The sequence below is a fragment of the Cetorhinus maximus genome, chromosome 3 (assembly GCF_964194155.1).
Source record: "Cetorhinus maximus chromosome 3, sCetMax3.hap1.1, whole genome shotgun sequence".
Lineage (NCBI taxonomy): Eukaryota > Metazoa > Chordata > Chondrichthyes > Lamniformes > Cetorhinidae > Cetorhinus > Cetorhinus maximus.
The window spans coordinates 146604644-146626643 of NC_135881.1; the positions used below are offsets into that span (position 1 = coordinate 146604644).

The following is a 22000-nucleotide window of genomic DNA, read 5'->3' on the forward strand; positions in this document are numbered from 1 at the left end:
CTAGAGGAAGAGATTTAGTGTAACCCTCACAGTGAGAGACAGGGAAGAGAAAACATTTTTTTATACTGTGAATGGTTAGAGTCTTGGAATGCACTGCCCGAGAGGGCAGTGGGGACAGATTCAATTGTGGCTTTCAAAAGGGAATTGGATAAGCACCAAAAATATGCAGGATTACAAGGAATGGGTGGGGAAATGGGAGTAGCTGAACTGTTCTAACAGAGAACTGGTGTGAATTTGATGGGCTGAATGATCTCCTTCTGTGTTGTAACCATTCTCTGATTTGATAAAGGTGAGGAATGTTCATGCTATCCCTTTTTTTTTACATTAGATGACAGAGTCAAATAATCAAAATTAGACTCAACATACCTGGGCTCTTGTTTGGCTTCTCTTGTACATTAGGCTTTTCAATACACATCCATATTTCTTCCAATAACACTTTTACTTTATCTGTGGGTACAATTAACAATAAACACATCTTCACCAATTAAGATTTACAAAACAATAAAGAAGAAATCAAACATGCACATGTAAATGTTTGGAGTAATTTTCCAATGCCTTGCTCCCAGTGGGAGGCTTGCCAGCCGAAGTATGTATCATAAATTCAGATATGCAGATTCACCATTTAAAATAATGGTCAAAAAACTGTGGCACTAGATGCCTGAGTTTCCATTTTTTAAAAATTCTTTCATGGGATGTGGTTGTCACTGGCTAGGCCAGCATTTCTTGCCCGTACCTAATTGCCCGCGAGACAATAGTGATGATCGGCCGCCTTGAGCCACTGCAGTCATCAGGTATGACTTATCTGTAGCAGTTTGGTGCAACTGAGTGGCTTCCTGGGCTATTTCAGGGAGCACTTTAGTGTTAACCACATGGGTTGTGGTCACATATTGGCTAGACAGAGTAAAGATGCCAAGCCTCCTTCCCTAAAGGGCTTTATTGAGTTAGGTGGGTTTTTATGACAATCATAAAAACATAGAAAATAGGAGCAGGAGTAGGTCACTCAGCCCTTCGAGCCTGCTCTGCCATTCAATATGATCATGACTGATCCTCTATCTCGAAGCTATACTCCCGCTCTCTCCCCATATCCCTTGATGCCTTTAGTCTAGAAATCTATTTCCTCCTTAAATACATTCAGTGACTTGGCCTCCACAGCCTTCTGTGGTAGAGAATTCCACAGGTTCCCCACCCTCTGAATGAAGAAGTCTCTGATCATCTCTGCCCTAAATGGCCTACTCCGTATCCTGAGACTGTGACCCCTTATTCTAGAGCCCCACAGCCAAAGGAAACATCATCCCTACATTCAGTCTGTCCAGTCTTGACAGAATTTTATACGTTTCAATGAGATCCTCTTTCAATCTTCTAAACTCCAGTGAATACAGGCCTAGTCAACCCAATCTCTCCTCAGACGACAATCCTGCCATTTCGGGAATCAGTCTGGTGAACCTTCGCTGCACTCCCTGTATGGAAAGTATATCCTTTCTTAGGTAAGGAGACCAAAACTGCACACAATACTCCAGCAAGGCCCTGTACAGCTGCAGTAAGACATCCTTACTCCTGTACTCAAGTCCTCTTGCATTCAAGGCCAATATACTGTTTGCCTTTTAAACTGCTTGCTGCACCTGCATGCTTGCTTTCAGTGACTGGTGTGCAAGGACACCCAGGTCCCTTTGTGCATCAACATCTCCCAATCACCATTTAAATAATACTCTACCTTTCTGCTTTTCCTACCGAAGTGGATAACTTCATATTTATCCACGTTATACTGCATTTGCCATGTATTTGCCCAATCACTCAACTTGTCTAAATCGCCTTGAAGCCTCTTAACATCCTCCTCACCACTCTCATTCCCACCAAGTTTCATGTCGTCAGCAATCTTGGAAATATTACATTTGGTCCCTTCATCCAAATCGTTGATATATATTGTGAATAGCTGGGGCCCAAGCACTGGTCCCTGCGGTACCCCACAAATCACTGTCTGCTACTCCGAAAAAGACCCATTTATTCTTACTCTCTGTTTCCTGTCTGCGAACCAATTCTCAGTCCATGACAATATATTATTCCCAATCCCATGTGCTTAAATTTTATACATTAACCTCTTATGTGGGACTTCATCAAAAGCTTTCTGAAAATACAATTACAATATATCCACTGTTCTCCCTTATCTATTCTGCTAGTTACGTCCTCGAAAACCTCCAATAGATTTGTCAAACATGTTTTCCCTTTCATAAATCCGTGTTGACTTTGTCTAATCCCGTTGATATTTTCTAAGGGCAGAATTTTATGCTGGGCATACGGGCGTGCGCCCGATATGCCCGAGCATAAAATGATGCGCGATGATGTTGATGCCGGAGTCGGCTGCGCACCCACCGATAACTGAAAGGCCTATTAAGGCCATTAACAGGCTAATTAAAATCAAATTTACGCTGCCTGCCCATACCTTACGGTTGGCGGGCAGGCGAAAAGGCCAAGCAGCCTTTACCTTTTTTTAAGGAAACCTCACCCACAAGCGGGATGAAGTTTCCTAAAGCAAATAAACAGTAAATAGATACTTTATTTTAGAATTAAAAACATGCCCCATCTCATGCGACAAAGTCACATGAGGGGACTTTAAAAATTTTTTTTACTGTCTTTATTAATTTTCTTAAAAAGCGCTTCAATCTCCGAGGCGGCTCCATGCCTCAGGGAGATTGAAGCGCTCTACCGCACGCATGCGCGAACAGCGCTCCAGGCCGGCTCTCCCTCCTCCCCCTGCCCACACAGGTAGCACTGAGCGCTGCTGCTCGCGATCCACGCAGGGCAGGCCTTAATTAGCCTGGCCACGTGAAATCTCAGTGTGGAGCCAATTGCAGGTGGGGGTCGGCTTCCCAACCGCCCCCGCCGAGCCCACCTGACGAGGGAAAAATTCTGGCCTAAGTGTCCTGGTGTCACATCCTTTATAATAGACTCTAGCAATTTCCCTACCACTGATGTTAGGCTAACCGGTCTGTAATTCCCTGATTCCCTCCCTCCTTTTTTTAAATAGTGGGGTTACCTTTACCACCCTCCAGTCTGCCAGGACTGTTCCAGAATCTACAGAATCTTGGAAGATTACAACCAACGCATCCATTCTTTCCATGGCTATCTCATTGAGTACCCTGGGATATAGATTATCGGGCCTTGGGGATTTATCGGCTTTCAGTACCATTCATTTTTCCAACACTTTTTTTTGTAATACTAATATCTTTCAATTCCTCCTTCGCACTAAACCCTTGATTCCCTAGCATTTCTGGGAAGTTATTTATGTCTTTCCTCCGTGAAGACAAAATTAAAGTAGTTGTTTAATTGCTCTGCCATTTCCTTGTTCTCTATGATAAATTCTCCCGTTTCGGACTGCAGTCTATCGACGATAATTGATTGCCGTTACTGAGATTAACATTCAATTCCACATTTATTTTTAAACTTATTAATTGAATTTAAATTCCACCAGCTACAGTGGGATCTGAACCAGTGTCTCTCGAGAACTAGCCTGGGTCCCTGGACTCCAAGTCCAGTGATGTTACCACAACTCCACCGTCTCCTTCAATATGTGCTCTTTGTGGGCCAGGCGGGAACACAAAATCAGGAAATTAACTATGATCTTTTAATTCTAACACAGGAGTGTTGCAATTCTATCAAAGTCAATGCTTCCAAAAAAAATGCTGGTCTTGGGAAATATAAATCTTGAAGTGTTTTGCTTTCGATTTACACTGACATTTTACAAAGGTGGTTCCTTGAGCATTAAGAGTTGATGCTGTGAATTTTTTTTATACATTAGGGTAATTCATGTATTTTGAAAAATAGGATTGCAAAAATTCTAAATCATTAACATTTTTTGAAATTATTTTCAGAAGTATAAACAAAGCATCTAAAACAACATCCCTATTTCAGGGATTTCTCTCTTTTTTTCACAAATACACATCTTATCATTTCCCATCTAACTTCATCTGATCTATCAAAACATTCTCAAACATTACCTTTGATTATCTAGAGAAAAAAATAACTATCTTGAACTTATAAATTAAATTCAGCAAGCGCAGGTTATACACATCTTAGCTCATTATTGATCTATCTCAAAATTTTCTATCTTAAAAAAAATCCAGCATTCACAATGGGCATGAGAGGCACATCATCAGGTTTATAAATGAGAAGAGCAGATTTACTTTTGGCCATTCATAGCAATATGATCAGTACATGCTTAATCAACACTTTTGTAGCAATGACTCAAACTCTTCCCCAATGACTGCGCTTATACAATCCTTAAGCATGATCAACAACTCCATTAAAATCAAAAGAGAAACACAATATACATGCACTAAATATTTTGAGTGTTAGGATGCTGAATTGCTTACTTGTATCAATTTTCGTTGGTACTTCCTGCACGGCATTCTGTGTCTGTGCATCTTTTAAAACTGTAAGACATCATATTGCAGGTGTTTTAAAAACGTGCATTTGATACACAATTAGTGAAAAAGTTTTTCAGAATGAAGATTGTGGACTTTACCTTTTATACCGTTCTTCTGCTGTAGCATCAGTTTTTCCTGTTAATTAAAAAAAAGACATTACCAACTTCAAAATAGCAAAGTATCAACCCTTTAAGCACAAAGGGACACCTCTATAACAACTTTCAGTTAAAGATGTGACGAACGTGGCACAATGCTGTGGCATCCCATTATTCTCCATACTCCTGCGTATTGTCCCCCAGCATCCAACTTGGCAAGTTTAATCATATCGTACTACAGCACCCAGAACAATCTTGTTTTTGCTGTTACATTTAAATTCATAACGGTAATGATAATGTGTACTAGAAAAAAGTATATATGGTTTAAGTTTGTTGGTCTCATTTTTGTTTCCCCAATTTCAATCCCCAAACATTAGCCTCTAATCCCAAATACAATAAAAGCAGTTTTATTTGAAGTATATTTGATACAAATTGATACTTGTGCTTAAAATAAAGAAACTATTAAGAATGTAGGAAAAACAAGTACAGGTGTTCGTAAAATAAATTCAAGTTTATTCTCGCTATGGTTGATACAGCTCACTAAGTCACAGATCAGCAATGGTTTAATGTGGCAATACATTGTTCACTAATTATACAGAGGAGGGCAGTGTGCAATGAAGATTGTGATTTAGGAAAGAAGCAACATGAAGGAAATGACAAATTTGTGGGTATTGGTATTATTCTCATTTTAAAGAGAAATATTGGGCTGTAACTTCCTCAGAGTGGCAATCAGCATCACTTACCTGCTCCAAATTACTTCCATGCCTATCTCATCTGACCTTCCAACTCACGCCGGGCGAAATCCGGGGGGTGTGGGGGGCACTGGCCAGACATCGGGAGGGGGTGCAGTGGGTCAGACATTCATGGGGGTGGAGGCCTGGCGGGGGTCGGATTTCGGGACAGGGTGCAGCGGGTCAGACATTCATGGGGGAGGAGGCCCGGGGGGTTGGGCATCGGGAAGGGGTGCAGCGGGCCAGACTTTCGTGGAGGAGGAGGCCCGGGGGTCAGACATAAGGAGGGGGTGAAGTGGGCCGGACGTTCATGGAGGTGGGGTGTTTGGACATTCGAAGGTCGGGGCGGGGGGGTGGGGGGGCTCCCGTGGAGGTGGGTCAGGGGTGTGGGGGCGTCCTGTGGGGTTAGTCTGGGCCTTTACAATAGTTACTCAGAAGTTAGAAGAGGTTTTAATTCTCCTAACTTTTTCTGGGTAACTATTGGTATAAATCGCATTTTCGGATGGTTCCCAGCGCTGCACAATTGTCCAGAGGAAGTTAGCACTTTGCCGTGCAAACCCATACCTGGGAGCTGGCCAGAGGGATTCCCAGCGCATCTTTGGGGTACCCCCCCCCCCCCCCCCCACCAAATCTGATGCTGGGGAGTGTGGAGGTTACAGGCCAATACGCAAGATAAAGAATTTACGTTTATATAGTGTCTTTCGTGTCCTCAAGATGTCCCAACATGCTTCATTGCCAATGTGCTAGTTTTGAAATTGTAAGAGTCATAGTAATTTATGGCACAGGGTGTGACCCTTTGGCCATCGAGTCTAGGTGGATCAATCTAGTCAGTCCCATTTGCCAGCTCTATCCCATAGCCTTGTAAGCTTATTTCCCCCAAGTGGCCATCCAATTCCCTTTTGAAATCATTGATCATCTCTACTTCCATCACTGTCGTGAACAGCGATTTCTAGATCATTACCATTCACTGCCTGAAATCTTAAATCTGTGTTCCCTAGTCACCACAGCCAATGGGAAGAGTTTTTTCTTGTCTACCTTATCCAAATCTATCATAATCTTATACACCTCCATCAAATCTCCCCCCAATCTCTCTTACTCCAAGCAGAACAACCACAGCTTCTCTGACCTAATATTCTTGCGGAAATCTTGGAAACATTCTGGTAAATCTCCTCTGCACCCTCTCAAGGATCCACACATTCTTCCTAATGTGTGGTGACCAGAACAGAGCACAATGTTCCAGTTGTGACTTAACCACAGCTTTGTAAAGGTTCAGTATAACTTCCCTGTTTTTGTACTCCATACCTCCATCTGTGAAACCCACGATCCCATAATTTTGACTAATCATTCTCTCAATAGGCCCTGCCACCTTCAAAGATTTATGTACATGCACCCCCAAGTCCTTCTGTTCCTGCACACTCTTTAGAACTGTGCAATTAAGCTTATATTGCCTCTCCCTATTCCATCTGCTAAAATACATTACCTCACACTTTTTTGTATTAAATTCAATCTGCTACTTGTCTGCCCGTTCTGCTAGCCTATCTATGTCTTATTGCAATTGATTAGTATTATCCTCACTGTTTGCCACTCCTCCAAGTTTGGTATCATTGGCAAAATTTGAAATTTAACTCTGTATTCCAATATCCAAGTCATTTATATATATAAAAATCAAGGTCCTAGCAGTGACTCTTGGGGAACACCAGTCTCCACAATCCTCCAGTCTGAGAAAATAACCACTTAGGACTGTTTTCTGTCCTCAAGTCAATTTCCTTTATCCAAGTTGACACTGACCCTCCTATTCCTCAAGCCACAATGTCGTTAGCCAGCTTTTTAATGTGGTACTTTGTCAAACCCTTTCTTAAAATCCATTTAGAGACCTTCCATCAACCTTCTCTGTTACTTCGTCAAAAAATTTAGTTAGTCAAGCGTGATAATTTGCAAATCCATGCTGGCTCTCCTCATTTAACTCAAACCTCCCCATGTGCTTGTTGATATTTTCCCTGATAATTGTTTCTAAAACCTTACCTACCACTGATGTTAAACTGACTGGCCTGTAGTTACTAGGGCTGTCCTTACATCCTTTCTTGAATAACGGTGTCACATTTGCAACTCTCTAATCCTCTGGCACCTACCCCATAGCTAGGAAAGATTATGGTAAGACCTTTCGCTATCTCAACCCCCACTTCCTTCAGCAAAGTGGAATGCAAACCATCCAGATCCAGGCAACTAACCACTCTAAGCACAGCCAGCCTTTCCACTACCTCCTGCCACTCAATTTTTACCACATTCTTTACATTTACCATCTCATTTACCATTATTTTGGCAGATTCCTCCTGTTTAGTAAACACTGATACAAAGAATGCAATAAGTATTCTAGCCTTGCCTGTGCCGCTAAGCATATATCACCCGCTTTGTCCATATTAGGGACCACTCCAACTCTTACTATCCACTTACTATTTACATGCCGGCAGAAGATTTTTGAATTCCTTTTCATGTTGACTGCCATTCTATTCTCATATTCTCTTTTTGCCAGTTTATTTTCCTCTTCACTTCCCCTCTCAACCTATTGTGTTTGACCTGGTTCACGTTTGAAGAATTCACCTGACATGCATCATACACCCTTTTTTTTTGTTTCATCCCATTCTCTATCTCCCTCGTCATCCAAGGAGCCCTGATTTTGGGTCCCCTACCTATTCCCCTAGTTGGAATGGACCTAGCCTATACCTGAGTCTCTTTCTTAAGCATCACAAGTGTGCCATTTTCCTGTCAGTCTTTAGTTCCTTTTTACCTTGGCCAGATCCCTTCTCATCCCATTGAAATTAACTCTCTTCTAATTTAGATGTTCTACTTTAGATTGTCCCATGCTCTTCCACGTTACTAGTCTAAACCTCATGATCCAATGATCACTCTTACCCAAGTGTTCCCCCCACTAGACAATTGGTTCACTTGGCCCACCTCATTCTCCAGCACCAGATCCAGCAATGCTTCCTTTCCAGTTGGGCCACAAACATGACTGATCAAGGAAGTTCACCAGAACACATTTCAGAAACTCTTCCCCCTCTTTACCCTAACATTATCCCATTCGATATTTGGATAATTAAAACGCTTCACTATCACCACTTTGTAGTTCTTACACATCTCTGTGATTTCCCTGCTGACTTGCTTCTGCACCTGGCCTTGCCCTGCACCTCTAAGTATGTATCACCCTCTTTGTTCCTAATAGGATCCACTTCAACTCTTACTACTCACTTACTATTTGCATACCGGTAGCGGATTTTTGGGTTCCCTTTTATGTCAACTGCCATTCTTTTGTCATATCCTCTCTTTGTCAGTCTTATTTTCCTCTTCACTTTCCCTCTCAACCTACTGAATTTAATGTATTTGATTTGATCTTGCTTGAAGAATTCACTCGACATGCATCATACACCCTTTTTTTTCTGTTTCATCATATTCTCCGTCTCCCTCATCAATCAAGGAGTCCTAGTTTTTGTTCCTCTACCATTTTTCCCTTTTTGGAATGTACCTAGCCTGTAGCTGAAGCATCTCCTCCTCAAAAGATCACCCACTGTTTGTTACTGTTTTTCCCATCAGTCTTTGGTTCCCTGGCCAGGTCCCTTCTTATCCCATTGAAATTAGTCTTCTTTCAATTTAGACATTCTACTTTATTCTGTTCCTTGCTTTTCTGGGTTACTAGTCTAAACCTTATGATATGATGATGACTCCTACCCATGTGTTCCTCACAGACATTTGGTCCACTCGACCCACCTCATTCCCTAGCATCAGATCCAGCAACACCTCCTTTCTAGTTGGACCAAGATGATACTGATAAAGGACATTCTCCTGAAGTCCTCTTTACTCGCAGTTGTGATATGGGCAAATCCAGCAACCAATTTCTGCACAGGAAGGCCCCGGAGATAGTAATGAGATAAATTAATCGGTATTTGGTGGTGTTGGTTGAGGGATAAATAAGTGGGCAAGGATAACAGGAGAACTTCCCTCCCCTGCTGTTCTTCAGATAGCGCCATGGATTTTTAAAGTCTATCAGAACAAGCAGGTGAGGCCCTGGTTCAATGTATCATCCAAATGCGAACAGCCCAAAGCACCTGTATTGCAAACATTAAGGGCCTGATTTCAGACCTGCTCCAGGATGACTCAAACTACAGAATCGTAAGATACTACACTGCTGGCTGCGTACTCTGTTGTGACTTCAGAGAGCAGTGTAATAAGGGGAAGGGGGAAATGACTGAATTTCCCAGGTCTAAGAACTTCATAAAAAACAAAACAATTTTAGGGAAAGCATTCTCTATCATGCTCTTGAATTAAGAGCACTCCTCAGGCTTGACCTTCCATTTAATGATTTTCTTTTCTGAAACATGATCTTGCATACACATTTAATAGTCCAAAAATCAGAGAATGGAAGCTGATGGTTCGTCACGAATTAGATGAAAAACCCCATTCTATCCCAATAACTTTTTTTTGGAAGCTTCCATTTTGATTCTACATGCAAGGGCCAATTTAAAAATGTGCTCCTTTTAGTGACTTTCAGTGGCTGGGATGCATGCAGCACCCACCACTGCCACCACCCCACCCACCATACATCCCTCCCCCCACCCCCACTTATTTTCTTGTCTATTAAAGCATTGGGTAGAACTCTCCATGGGCAGTGTAAATTCTCAAATTTGGCTTCACTTTTCTTTAGCCTAAAAGTACTTCAACTGTACCTGAGTTTTCTTCAGATTTCTTTCCAATGTTGTCTTCTCCTTTTTCAATTGCTTTATTTCTGCATTTTGTTTTGTTGTTGTTTCTTTGTTGGAAAGAAAGGAAAAAAAAAACTTTGTTATAATGACATCAGAGGACAGTCAAATGAGAAATCCTGAAAATGATTCATACTTGTACTGAGTCACAGGAATGCTTTTGTTGACGGAGTCGTAAGACCCCAGGTGCTCCATAAAAGAAATGCTTTCTGTTTTGAACACTTAAACATTTCGACAACCAACCTTGGTCTTCTTTGCTATCTGGGAAGGGGCACTTCAGGATTTGTTTTAATGCTGTGACTGCAATCATTTTTATCAAAACACTATGGGCTACAAGAAACACAGAAAATGCTGGAAAAACTCAGCAGGTCTAGCAGCATCTGTGGAGAGAGAAACAGAGTTAATGTATCGAGTCCATATGACCCTTCTTCAGAGCATCCACTGTATTTTGCTTTTATACTATGGACTGTAAGCTCATCTGCCTTCATTTTCTGGGGGGCGGGGTGCAGAGGGGTGCGATTTGTGACCTGCCAGTGTCGGTTTCAATCAAGACAAAAGCAAAATACTGAGGATGCTGGAACTCTGAAATAAAAACAGAAAATGCTGGAAAAACTCAGCAGGTCTGACAGCATCCCTGGAGAGCAAAACAGAGTTAACGTTTCAAGACAGTATGACTCTTCTTCAGGGTTCTGAAGAAGGGTCATAGAGACTCGAAACGTTAATTCTTTCTCTCTCCACAGATGCTGTCAGACCTGCTGAGTTTTTCCAGCATTTTCTGTTTTTATTTTGGTTTCAATCAAGTTGGGCAGTGTGCAAATTTGGCGCATCCACTACATCTGCATGATTGCAGCTTGTGGCTGAGAAGCTACTGCACTGTTACCTTTCTCTTCACACTGCCAGCTGCCTCTGCACTCAGTGGGGCCTGAGCAGAGTTGTGAGATACAGCATGGTGCAGCTAGCCTGCTCTTCTTAGAGGCAGGCTGTCCCTCTTAAAAGGAAGCTGCGGTGAACATTGATGGAATTTAAATGATAGAAAAGTGAACACTAAGGTAGAGAGAGGGTTCCAGGGTGATGAATGCAGCACTGTAGGCCTTTGTGGTGGGCAGAAGAGGCACTATAGCTATACAGGGGGTGCCAGGTGGTCCATAAAAGCCACCAAGAAGACAGCAGGAGCTGGTGACCAGGGAAATCAACGCTCCCGAGGTTCTGGCAACAGTGCCACAAGCAGTTTAATGGCCTCATGTGGCTGGTCAAGGTCATGATCATGCTATCAGCAGCTTGCCAGATAACAGGATTATGGAGTGCTGGGAGTTGAAAATGGGCATAAGGCAGGAACATAAATGAAGGCAGAACCTTCAATGCTTCCAGCATTGGTGCTAACCACCATACCATCAGCCTATCAAGCTGCTCAATGCACCATAAACCCATAACTCACCCAGCTTCACTTCCTGGCACTCAGGGCTCATAACTAATATCCAGATACACCACTCTTACATACCTACTAATGCTTCCAGCTTCATGCCCACATCTTGTTGCACCTCCACATACCTCCAGCTTTTCAGCTATGGCGGGAACATCATTCAAACACATTACTGCACAATCACTGACATTCTGCCTCTCTCTCTCTCTTGCAGAATATCGAATATCATGGCACACAATAGAAAGGAGCAGTGCAGAGTTGGTGGGGAAAAAGGACACCTGCATCTCCTGAGCTCCATAGAGGAGATGGCTCTTAGCATCATGGAGCTGACAGTGACACAGTCCGTGTCATCCGGTGTCACTGAGAACGTTAAGGGTGACAGTATGTTCCTGCATTATGCCCTTCTACCTCCCAGCACACCCTCATCCTGCTATCAAGGTAAGTTGTTGATAATGTGATCATGAACCTCTTGCTTCCTTCCCTTACCCCAATCTTCACTTCTGGTTCCCTACATTCAGACACCCGAGAACTGCCACCTAAGCAGTCCAAGGAAAATAAGAGAGCACAGTATCAATGAAGAGGACCCATCACTTGATCTGACACTTGCATACACCAGCTCAGGTACTGGCACTGCACATACCTTGGAGGCTACATAGAGTTGGGATCAGCACATGATGAGTCACCATGGTATGAATGGGCTGCAGCCAAGTCGGGGAACTGAACGACTTGCTTGACAGCTCCCTGGAGAGCAAAGTCATGGGCAGGCTCTCCTGCAGAGGGCTCATATGAGGACCTTGCTGCAGCAGCATACAGCAAAGAGCTTGACAGGTGTGCATAACGAGATGCTGGGTGCGTTGGTCGGTCTGCCGGATAGCCTCCTCACTGTCAAGGAGATGGAGGAATCCGGCTCTCTCTGCAGCCTCTGCTCTATTTCCTCTGTTGTGCTGCCTACGCAGAGGCACTGCTATTTGTAGCCTTTGTGTGGACAGGTCACCATATCCGCTGCTCTCCCTGTCACAATGCAACACTTTCTGGAAAATCTAAGAAGTCACCATAATATCTTCAAAAACAATCCTCAGTACTTCCACTTTACAATAGGAGAAGTTCTTAAAAATTCCTTTACCTGTAATTTTGGTGTCTGGCCTCTAAGGAACATTAGTGGAGGGCCCACTGTGCTGTGCTCGTTGTTTGCAGAGTGATTTAGGAATACATTGCCTGGACCTGCGTGTTTCAAATTTGGTTCGGCTATGTGACGTCAGGATAGTGTTGATTCACAGCCTTCTGGCACATGCAAGGGACACCAAGACATGGGGCCTTTTCCGGACAGAATACTGCATGGCCACAACAGAAACAGCTGATGGTGCATCGCGCCCCAGCAGAGCAGCGCTGGGCCTTCATAGCCAGGATGAATTTCTCGCCCCATTTAAGTTTTTACTAGAAGCTTGGAGTGAGTATTTACCAACAGAACGGAGAGTCGTATGACAAAATACAGATAATAATAACTAATTGTTTTTCAAGGTGTGAAATGTAACAGCTCACTCCCATTTTTACAACTTATAGCTATCAGGTCATTGTACAGTTTAGTTCCTGGATGCAAAGTGCCAAACCAAACAAAGTAAACTTCTGAAAACAGAATAGTGCATTTCATGATTAGTTACCTTCTAGTCTTTTTACTCGGCTTTCCAATTTCTTCTTCCTAAAACACAAGGTTAAGAAAAAAAAATCAAATCCAAAATATCATGAAGGCTAAAACAAGAAAAATCAACAAATATAAAACTCTGTACTCACACAGCATCATTTCTTATCTGTTCTTGCTGCAATTCGTTAAATTCCAAATGGGTCTGCTGGTACATTTTGACGGAGCTCTACCAAGAAAACCAACGAAGACAAGAAATGAGTTAAAAACCTTGAAATGGTTGTTTCGTTTTAACTCGGGGAAAATGGGGGGAGTTTCTGTTGGTCAATACTCTTCAATTTCATGTGTTGTCAATGTGAGGTGCTTTTATTTTAATACAAATTTTCAGCAAACATATAAAATAAATTTTGCCTATAAAATAAGGGCAAAGATTTAGCACAATCTCTCAAATATCTCATGCATGTAACCAATGAGATTTAGTAACTAACATGCTCCCAAGAGAAAATAATCTCTGCAGCCCTTTCAACTTTATGGTTAACAACTCTTTTCATCTATGACCATATTACCCTCTTTTCTTCCAGTTCTACCCTCATGGCATCCATTTCTTCCTTGCATTTTTCCAGAGGTGAAAATTTCTGCAACAACTCATCCAGTTGATCTCGAAGTGTTTTACAATCCCTACAGAGAAGTAACATTAAAAAAGTAACACTTACAAGGGAGCATGGGATGAAACCAGACTGTGAATAATAAAAAACATATTTGCAAAATTACCAGGACTTAACTACAGTCACCTCAGAAATGGAATGAAAGGATATGTTGAACAAAGCAATGCTGAAGTTCTTTTTCGGTCCTGAGTTAGCTGATCAAACTTAGGGTGGCTATAATTGACCACAGTGTCCATTAGATAGGGAAGGGAAGAGGTCCCACTCCTGATGTGTATTCAGTGATCTCTTTAGGAAAGTGCAAGTAAATTACCTCGGGGGAGGGCCAATCAAGTTTCGTGCTGATGTTACTGACTGTCAAAGAGTCTGATAACATATTCTGTATGGGCTCATTCAGTAATTACAATCACTTGGGTGAAATACTGAAGAGCACCGAAGAACAGAGAACAACCAAGACCAGTCAACATCTGCATAAATGGAAGATGGACATAAGTATGTCAAAAAAGACTTATTTTTCTCTCTAACTACTACGATCATTTTATACAAGTTTCTCAATCCCCAGGTCAGAGCACGTGGTGCTCACTTATTTGGTTATTTTGCTTTCTGAAAAAAATACAGATAAGTTGTTTTAATTTCCCTGTGGTTTCCAATCAATTCATAACTCTAATGAAGCAATTTTCACAGTAATGACAGGGTGCTCAATCTGTTGTTTTAGATATAATTATTCGGAAGTTAAAAAATGTTTAATTTGCCTATGAAATCGAGCAATGTGGTTTTAGCAGATAGATAAACAGAAATGCTCAAAAAATAAAACTTCAGCGCTGAAAGTTAATCCCTCAACTCTAAAACATCACATTATATTCATATCAAAAACAATGAAAAAATAAAATATTGTCTCACCTTTCTGTTTTTTGAAGTTGTAATCATTTGTTAAGGGAAACACAGGTAAACCTTTTACATGTGCACTAACTCAGTTGTAAAGGAGAATGTAAATACTAAAATCTGTCAGTATCAATGTTATACAGCATTTTTATTACATTCACATTTCCTTCACTTGAATTGTTTGACATATCACAAGACTGATACACTAGATTTACTTTGTACCACACTTAACATTATTTTCAACAATGTGTGAATATTGTGTGTGTCAGTGTACTTCACAGTGAAATCTGAAGACAAACCTCATCAAAATACTTACTCTTGGATTCAGTTTCCACTTTGAGTGCTTGGTGCACCCAAAATTGAGTCTGTTTTGAAGAGATTTCCCACCGCCACCCAGAGTTTTCATCCAAACTTATTTGTGCATTGCCAAATGCAAAATCTGCCATGAATCAGTGCAATTGCACAGCATTTTATAACCTATTTTATAGTTTGCTTTAAAAATTTTCCGTCATTTATTTAAATGTAGTAACTTGGTTGAATTTAGAGAGCTGAAATTAGTTTATCACCAAAAAAAGCATTTTTTTATCACAGTAGCAATCTACCATATTTCTGAGTAACCCAATTTAAATTACTGAAATTCAATTTTTTAAAAACTCTAGTTATATTGAGATACATTAGTTTCTTTCCAAATTAAAAAACAAAACTTACCTTTCAGTATCAATAAATCCAAAAATAGGTTTTAAAGCCCACCCGAAGGTGTGAGAATGAGCACAATTGGCAGAAACCTCTAATGGCGATTAATTCACCTGGGGCTCATGACCAATATGCTAGATGGGGCCTGTTTCCAGCACATTTAAAAAAAAACTAGTACAAAAGGTTGCAGAAGCAAGAGTTGTACTGAATACAAATTGCACTTGAAATTCTGAAATCTTTTGCATCAGTAACAGCAATTCTGGCTATACTGAGCAAAAAAAAGTGCAACTGAGTGGAAATTCCATCCTCCAAATTTTGTTATTATACCATCATGAGAAAGCTATAATAAAAGAACACACTGTACAAACAATTCAGATTTCAAAAAAATCAAAGCCCATAAACCACAGTAGTGGAAAAAGATAAAAAACTAGATAGTCCAGTGCCCCAGAACACAGAATGGGGCTCTTATTCATTCCCTGCCTGCAATTAATTTCTAACCTCATCCAGATAAAGGAGATAAAAAGAGCCACTTGGAATTTTACAGCACAGGAAGCTGCCATTTTACTTTTGGTGTCTACACCAGCTCTCCAAAAGGTATCCACTTAGCTCCATTTGCTATTGTCCAAGTTATCCATTTACTTTCTATTGTGAACCCTGTTTCCAAGCTATTTCTAGTAATCAGCTCCATAGCCCTCTGTGAAAAAATCCCCTAAGTTTACTATTTTTTCTTTTATCTTAAAATCTCCCAATTCTAAAAATATAAGTGCAAATATATTAAGAGGAGCTGTAAAAACAAATTGTACCAAGCGAATGTAAATAAGTCTCACAGATAGCTCGGCACCTACAATGTAGTTTCTGTTTACTGGGTGTTCTGTTGTAGCCTGAAAAAGACAGCAGCTCACCCACTGCTATAATACATCAAATTTACTGAAGCAACACATCACAACTGACAAAATATATTTGTAATATTATTTATCTACATTCTAAAACTTGTTTAAGATGCAAGATACTAGATCCTTCCATTCCCAAATCTCAGTTGTTTATATGATCAATTTACTTTTGCTGTACCTCCCCCAGTGGAGTTTCAGCATTTAAGATGCAAATATCATTTTCTGTTTATTCCTCACTCCTCAAAGTCCAATAAAGTCAGGAGAAATCCCTTTACTTAGAGTGATGAGAAAGGGGCACTCGCTACCACATGGAGTAGTTGAAGTGAATAGCATAGATGCATTTAAGGGGAAGTTAGATAAGTACATAACAGAGAAAAGAACATATGGATAAGCTGATTGGGTTAGATAAAGTAAATAGAGTGGGAGGAAGCACGATTGGAGTCTGCCTTCTCTTCATTGTCTCACTTGATTTTCCTCTCTTCTTTGGCCTTGAGGACATCATAGGGGATCAATGAGTAAACAAATTCAGTCAAACATTAACCTTTATTAGAGAGAGGCAAATACAAAATTGAAACTCAGAGGTTTTAAATTTCTGAAATCAAAGAGTGCCACTGAGTTTATTACAATTATCTTGTATGAAAAGGATATCGTCACACTTTTTTTGGTATTCTGTGAGAACATGGCTGGAAAGAGAAAAGAAACATTTCACTGTTACACAAAATATTTCCACCGGTCTTTCAACAAGACCAACAAATTGCATTAATAGAGTCTGTAATCCAGTAAAATAGCCCAACGTGCTTCACAGGAGCATCATCAGTTAAAATTTCACAATGAGATACAATAAAAAGATATTAGGCCAGATGGCCAAAATCTCAAAAAAGAGGTAGTTTTAAGGAGTGTCTTAAAAGGAAAGCAAAGTAGAGGGATGGAGAACTTTAGGGAGGGAACTCCAGGGCTTAGGGACTTGGCAGCTTAAAGTATGACCACTCATGATGGAGCAGTTAAAATTGGGGATACATAAAATATCAAAATTTCAGGAGCGCAAGGATCAGAATTTTTAAATTGAGGTGATGCAGGACTGGAAGCCAATGGAAGTTAGCGAGTATAGGGTTGATGGGTGTACAGAACGTGATGCAAGTTAATATACATGCTGAGTTTTAGATGAGTTCAAGTTTATGGAGGGTGGAAATGGCCAGCAGTGCATCAGATAACAAAGGCATGGATAAGGGTTCTAGCAGATGAGCTGAGGCAAGGACTGAGTCAGGTACCACAAATAGAAGTGAAACTAGGAGATCTTGACGATGGAGTGACTGTGCAATTAGAAGCTTGTCTTGGTGTCAAATATAAGTGTGCTGCTTCAGTTTTAAAACTGTTGCCAGACAGAGGGATGGAGTTGGTGGCTAGGGAATGAATTTGTGGTGGGGGCCAAAGACAATGGCTTCAGTCTTCCCAATATCTTTTAGGAGGAAATCTTTGCCCATACAACACTGGATGTCAGACAAGCAGTGTGAGAAATCAAAGAGAGTGGAGGAGTCAAGAGAGGTGGCGGTGAATTAGAGTTGGATATCATCAATGTACTTGTGAAACCTGATGTGCTTTCGAATGATGTCAGCGACGGGCAGGACGTGGCTGAGAAACAGGAGGGGTGCTAAGGATAGATCTTTGGGAGACTAGAGAGGCAATGGTGTGAAATCCAGAAGAGAAGCTATCCCAGGCTGATTCTCTGGCTATGGCTGGATAGATAAAAATGGAATTAGACGGGTGGACAACGAAGGAGATGCATTGGAAGAGGATGGGGTGGTCAACCATGTTAAAGAGCAGACAGTTCAAGAAGGACGTGGGATAGTTTACCATGATCAAAGCCATATAAAGGAACAGTCTAACTTAGATTTTTTGTTTCAATAACTGCCAATGCGGTAAAATGTATTTGAAACAATGGAGGGCTTTTAAAAATTGTTCATATTTCTCGACAAAGTAAGAGCAAAAAAAATTGAGAGTATAAAATACACTGATATACTCACTCTGTGTCAATGATTTTTTGTTTTAGTGCAATTAATGCAGTTACATATTCATTTAAATTCTGAAAGGAAAAATAAAAAATACGTCAAAATTTAGAAAATACAAGTATGTTAACACTAAAAACAATCTTTTTAATGTCATAATAAGGTAATCAATTTCAGCCTTGCTATGGTCTAATTTGCTTTAAAATGTCCTTTTTCTGGCCAACACTGCCCATATTTCACAATTAATTTGCAATCTGTTCACATGGACTCAAGTGGTGTTTTTCTGTGTTAAACAAAAGCGAACACTCTGATAGTTTTGCAAAAAAACAAATATACTGCTTACACAAAATCTGTAAACCTTCTTGCAGAGATGTTACCTTATAGAATACATCTAATGCTCGTATCACCTCAGTACTTTGTGTAGAATTTTAGATGACATAACTGGGAACCACCAAGTTCATTACCAATCTTCAGTTATCCCTCCCTAAAAAATCAGCCAGGACTCCGATCCATGGCAGCTATCGAGTGAGCCCCACTGGAAAATGTACGCATGTGAATGTCAAGCAAAGACAGGGTTAGAGTCAACTATGTTTCACCCCTCTACAATTATCCTGCCTGCTGACACTCACAGATGTGAAAAATGGTCACTTTGATGTGCCCTGTAGAACAGTATCCCCAGAAATAATCAACATTTTTAGTGCAGTGAACTATGGAGGAAAAGACCACATAACTAAGGCACACCAAAAAGTTTTCAACGTACTCTGCCATGATATTGATTCTTAACCTGATGCTTTCAAAATGTTTTCAGTTCAATGCCCTATCGAGCGCACTACCCAAATTAGGGAAAATTTTTGAAGTACAGTTCTGTAAAAAATATCCCCTTATCCCTCAACCAAAATTCTAGAATATCTAACTGACTTTACAACCTACAATATTGATTGGTGAATCAAAAGGTGCAACTTTAGTATTGGGACAAAGCACGGACACCAAAGTTAGAATCTAATCCTGGAATCACAGTTCAATTTCATTCTGGAGAGAATGTGTGAGAAACTCCCAAGAGGAGGAATGCTGCATATATTACACCACACAAGAACAAGTTAAATTGAATTCAAAAATAAATGTTATGTATAGATAACATAAAATCTACCGTATCCTTAAAATATGCTAAGGAAGTGAAAGTTGAAAACAACGTAAGATAGGAAAATAAAGACAAAATATTGCGAATGCTAGAAATCTGAAATAAAGGCAAAAAGTTCTGGAAAAACTCAGCAAATCTGGCAGCATCTGTGGAAAGAGAAACAGAGTCAGTGTTTCGAGTCCCTAAGATAGGAAAAAATGGATAAGAACAGAAACCAATTGTTTTTAATAAAAATACAAAAGCAAAATAAGGCAGATATTGAAAATCTAAAACAACAACAAAAAAAGCTGGAATTACTTAGCAGGTCCAGCAGAATCTGTGGAGAGAGAAAAAGAGTTCATGTCATTGACCTGAAATGTTTAATTTGGTTTCTCCCTCCACAGATGCTGCCTCATCTGTTGAATATCTCCAGCAATTGTCTGGAGATAACATTTTAAAAATGTTAGGGAGGTTCTAAAATAATTTTATATTAAAATTACCATAATAAGCTACTCCTGATATCAGTGTATCAATGCTGCTATAATACTATGCATAAACTGAAATCTTAAAAATTTGACCAACCTAAGAATTACAGAACCTTCCTGGAGCTTTTAGTGCTTTACATTATCATTCCTTGAGGGCTCAGGTTTATATTCGTATAACTACTTATGTTTTAGAATAATGCTTCTTGTTCAGTTGAATTTCAAGATAGAAGACTGTGCCCAGTCAACAATCCAGGCATAAGGAACATGTAGATTCAGCCTGTCCACTTGGAGTACTATAGCATGCACACATTCAAAGCTATCTGTGCATTACAAGGAACACATCCTGCTGTTAATCAGAAGTCAATTGTTATTGGTCAGGAAAACGTGCCTGTAAAAATCTAAGACATTTTGGGGAAATGCTGCTACTTAAGCCATCCAAGAACCTTTGGCAAACACTCCAATGCTGGATGCATGTCAGCAATTGGAGAGAATAAAGAAGCAGCCACCTAAATAAAATTATTTCTGGTGTAGAACCTTTAGGATTTGTTGATATTGAACTGCAACCAGGGAGTCTGATATCTACTGTTATGTTGGAGAACAACCTGGGCCTACTCAAGATCAGCAAAGTGGTCGCCTTAGGGAGAAGAAAGTTTCAAGGGATCACAGCAGCTGAAAGAAAACACAGGAAAGGAATTTTGAAGATATGTTAAACTCACAACACAGAGCTATGCATCAGTTACATGTGGGCAGTGCAACTTCCAGGTTCAAGTCAAAAGGCAAACAGATTTACATGAGCAGCAATACTACATAAGTTAAAGGAGCAGGCCAAAGATTCTGGCAGGTTCTTGCTAAAAATGAGATCCATGAGTTGAGACTGCTGTGGGATATTACCAAATAATGGGGGCAGGTAAAAGAGACTGGAGAATAATTGTGGCAAATATCTGTTTAGGTGTTAAGGGAAGTGCTTAAGGCCTGAAGATAAAGATGCAAGTAAATGCAAGATGATATTAGAAACTGAATGGTTAGTGCTGTATTTGAAAGGTGAGTCACTACTGATCATTTTAGAGAAAAATCTTCAAAAGAAGTAAGGGAGAGCTAATAACTGGATTGATGTTAAATGAGCTACGAAAATGCAAGTTGTTGTTTCAGAAGAGCAAATAAGAATAGAATAATTACTTGGGTGGTTTCTGTAATGAGCAATTACTCATTGAAAGTACAGCATGTAGAAATCAACAGTGGCAAGAAGCCAAAGAGAGGAAAGATAATGTTAAATATAGCAAGACAGGGGGCTTACAGATGCTGATGCATATTATAAAAAGAAAACGCAAAGCTGTAAGTTGTCCATGTGAAAGAAGAACTGTGGGAATTGGAGCAGAGCAAGTTATGATGTGCTTTTATGGCTGGGAAGTCTAAGTAAACATTGAGTTTTCTCATTCAGAGTTTAACTGCAATTAATGTCGCAGATGAGAAACCTGCCTTAACCGTCTTTTAAAACATAAATTAAGTCAATTAAGAAGCTGCAGATATCCTGACTGATATTTTCTGTTGCTGGAGAGTTCCCCAAAACCTTCCAGATTACTGCTTTTATTTTCTTTTTTTTAAAGGATGTGAGAAATGGAGGTATAAGTGTGACACAAAGTGTAACAGACATGAAACCCAAGCTTGACAAACCAGTTTTATTAAATATATTTAATAAATAAATCTGGCAAATTGATGCAATATTAGCAATATTACCAATGCTAGAATAGGGAGCATTGTTTTGTTTGATAAGTTTCTGTACTGTGCAGAGCTGTCAGTTTATCAAAGTAAGCTAAAGTGGTAGTCTTATCAAAATCCACCTTTGACAACTGTAAACATTGTAATACAATAAATATATACAACATCTACAGATTTCATTAACCATAGTCAAAATGCAGGAAGCAAGAAGTTTTAATGACAAACAACCAGTGCACTTTATAAAAAACAAACAGGGATCAATTTCAAAGCTGCAACCAAATTGGAGATAAGTGGAATAAACCATTTCAAATGTATTTATGTTTGATGATGCTATGGGACGATTTGATTGAATGGCAGTCTTGTAAGCATTCCCTAGATACCTACCAGAGCATGCACAGTCAAAAGCAAATTTCCAGAAGATATTCCAGAAGGGGGGCGTGGGGGTTCTGGAGAGGGGGTGCGTGGACTAATAAAGCAAAGGGATATGGTAGCATTGCA

General features: G+C 40.2%; 1 protein-coding gene across 1 annotated transcript in view; it reads right to left on the minus strand.

The window, feature by feature from the left end:
- ice1 (KIAA0947-like (H. sapiens)) overlaps positions 1-22000 on the minus strand; it is a 96245-nt gene that overhangs the window by 60037 nt on the left and 14208 nt on the right. The window contains exons 2-11 of the mRNA XM_078539096.1: positions 18203-18261; positions 16830-16864; positions 14617-14635; positions 13621-13732; positions 13207-13283; positions 13077-13114; positions 9966-10048; positions 4520-4556; positions 4368-4427; positions 367-447 (exon numbers count right to left, since the gene is read on the minus strand). Coding sequence (XP_078395222.1) covers positions 367-447; positions 4368-4427; positions 4520-4556; positions 9966-10048; positions 13077-13114; positions 13207-13283; positions 13621-13732; positions 14617-14635; positions 16830-16864; positions 18203-18261 — 601 coding nt within the window. The remainder of the gene's footprint in view (positions 1-366; positions 448-4367; positions 4428-4519; positions 4557-9965; positions 10049-13076; positions 13115-13206; positions 13284-13620; positions 13733-14616; positions 14636-16829; positions 16865-18202; positions 18262-22000) is intronic.